This window comes from Saccostrea cucullata, unplaced genomic scaffold (assembly GCF_032062105.1).
Source record: "Saccostrea cucullata isolate Sc308-1 unplaced genomic scaffold, CSIRO_AGI_Scuc_v1 ctg4638, whole genome shotgun sequence".
Classification (NCBI taxonomy): Eukaryota; Metazoa; Mollusca; class Bivalvia; order Ostreida; family Ostreidae; genus Saccostrea; species Saccostrea cuccullata.
In genome coordinates, this window is record NW_026934651.1 from 37,417 (window position 1) to 39,443 (window position 2,027).

Sequence of the window (2,027 nt, forward strand, 5' to 3'; positions counted from 1 at the left end):
AAAATGTGGCTTTGGGTGTCTAAAAATAATGGAAGCAGGAGGTTTCCAGCATTCAATATATATTCTATCTGATAGCTTGAAAAAGTCTTACCTATTATCTTCTGTCTTCTGAAAAAGTTACGGACAATAAAAAACAATATAATGAGATTTTCATGAAAAGGGATTAAAAAAAAACTTCTGTGTTTGGTATTACAATTAGAAATCTATGTAATCAAATATCTTAAAGCGTTTGATGCAGTTCAGTAAAATTGAATGCAAATGGAAAACCTTTATAATAAAGACTAAACAGGTGAGCTAAATTAACTATTGCATGTTATAAAAGAATCAACTCAGTTAAATTAGAACATATAGCCTGATCGAGTGAGCTACCAAGCAGTACCAACTGAAAAGGACGAAATTTATAAGTTTTCAAGCGATTAGATTTCCAAAATGCTCCTCTATCATCTACCCCTCCTCTTTGCCATAGTATCAACGGCTGAACTGACCACCCTCCTGAAAGGTCGGAATCTGACCAGTCTGGAAGAACGTCTGTCAAAGACAGAACAACGACTGAACGCTACAGAGCGAGTCTTAGGGCAGCTACTGACAGGAGGAAACGATGTCGATCTGCCATCATTGGATGTACTTGCTCTCAGATCTGGTAAGATTATTTTATAGACGGGATCAAATTAGTTGTTTTATTTAAAGCCACCAAGTAATTGAAAAGAGTACATATGTATTTTGATTTAAAAAATTATTAAATAAAAAGTAAAAAGAAAAGAAATTTTCTTAAGTTTTAATTATGATTATGTCTTTAAGAGAATATTACTGTTATCAAATAAAAAACTAAGTATAAGAATGTGAATTTGAATGACACACTAAGAAAAACAATTGAAATTATCGAAAACAAAATTCAATTGTCATAAATTTTTATTTTAGGTGTTCTAGTCGATCAGTCAGATACTGTTCTTTTTTCTGCATACAAATCCTCAACTACAAGCGGTATTAGTACCCGGACAGTCATAAGATTTGAACAGACGTACATCAACATAGGAAACCACTACCACACAGAAGACGGGATCTTTATTGCTCCTAAGACAGGCATCTACATGTTCCACTGGACCATAGCTACAGCAGGCAGTCCCTTTCACACTCAGCTGATAGTCGGAGGTACATCTCGCGCTTCAAATTATATCCCTTATCCGGGAGGGGTAGACTCCAGTTCAGCGATGGTGATTACTAACGTGAACAAAGATGACCATGTATGGATTCAAATCTATGGATCTGGTGAGCATGTCTATGGTGGTAGTAGTGGTGTTGGAAGTAACATACAGTCCACATTTACTGGAATCCTCTTAAGGAAAACTTAACCTCAACAATGAGATACCTTGCTCTCATATTCTGTTAAAATGTAATTAGAAAAGAAATACAGCATTCAATTACATTTATGTCAGTAATAATTAAATTGCTATTGATTTCAGGGAGTACTATATCGAACCTTGTTTGAAAAATTTAAAACACCGAGTTGCTTTTGGTTGATCAAAGCAATAACTGATTTTGTTGAATGTTTGTTAAAAAAGCAAATGATTACAATTTTATATATATGATAGAGAAACACTCTTAAAGTTAATCTTTCACTCCCTGTATTGACAATTTGCAAGAGAAATTTTCATTCTACAGACATTTATGCATCAATAAAAAATTGTTTTAACAAAATAAACGTTTGTTCAAGCGTTATTATTTAATTGAATCTTTCCTACCTCTCTTATTGGTTGATATCCAACAATGTTACCAAAATACTACGTTATGTTCAACTGCTTGTGACCTTCAAGTTGAATATAGGGATTTATTTTTCTCAAAGTTGAGAAATTCCGAATTCCGAATTGACACAAATAGTTATGGAAAGCATTTTCAGTTGCTACCGACTTAATTCATCGGTGAACATAACATTAGAAAATATATAATTTTAGAAGGATGTTTGGGGAAGGCTAAGGCTGGCCCTCACTAATATATTAATAGACTTATACTCCGTAGTCAATACAGTTCCA

General features: G+C 33.5%; 1 protein-coding gene across 1 annotated transcript; it reads left to right on the top strand.

The window, feature by feature from the left end:
• The first annotated feature begins 329 nt into the window (after positions 1-329).
• On the top strand, positions 330-1,695 carry LOC134241133 (adiponectin-like). Its single transcript, XM_062723214.1, has 2 exons — positions 330-640; positions 919-1,695. The coding sequence occupies exons 1-2, from the start codon at positions 430-432 to the stop codon at positions 1,347-1,349; spliced, it is 642 nt and encodes a 213-aa protein (XP_062579198.1). The 5' UTR covers positions 330-429; the 3' UTR covers positions 1,350-1,695.
• The last annotated feature ends 332 nt before the right edge of the window (positions 1,696-2,027 follow it).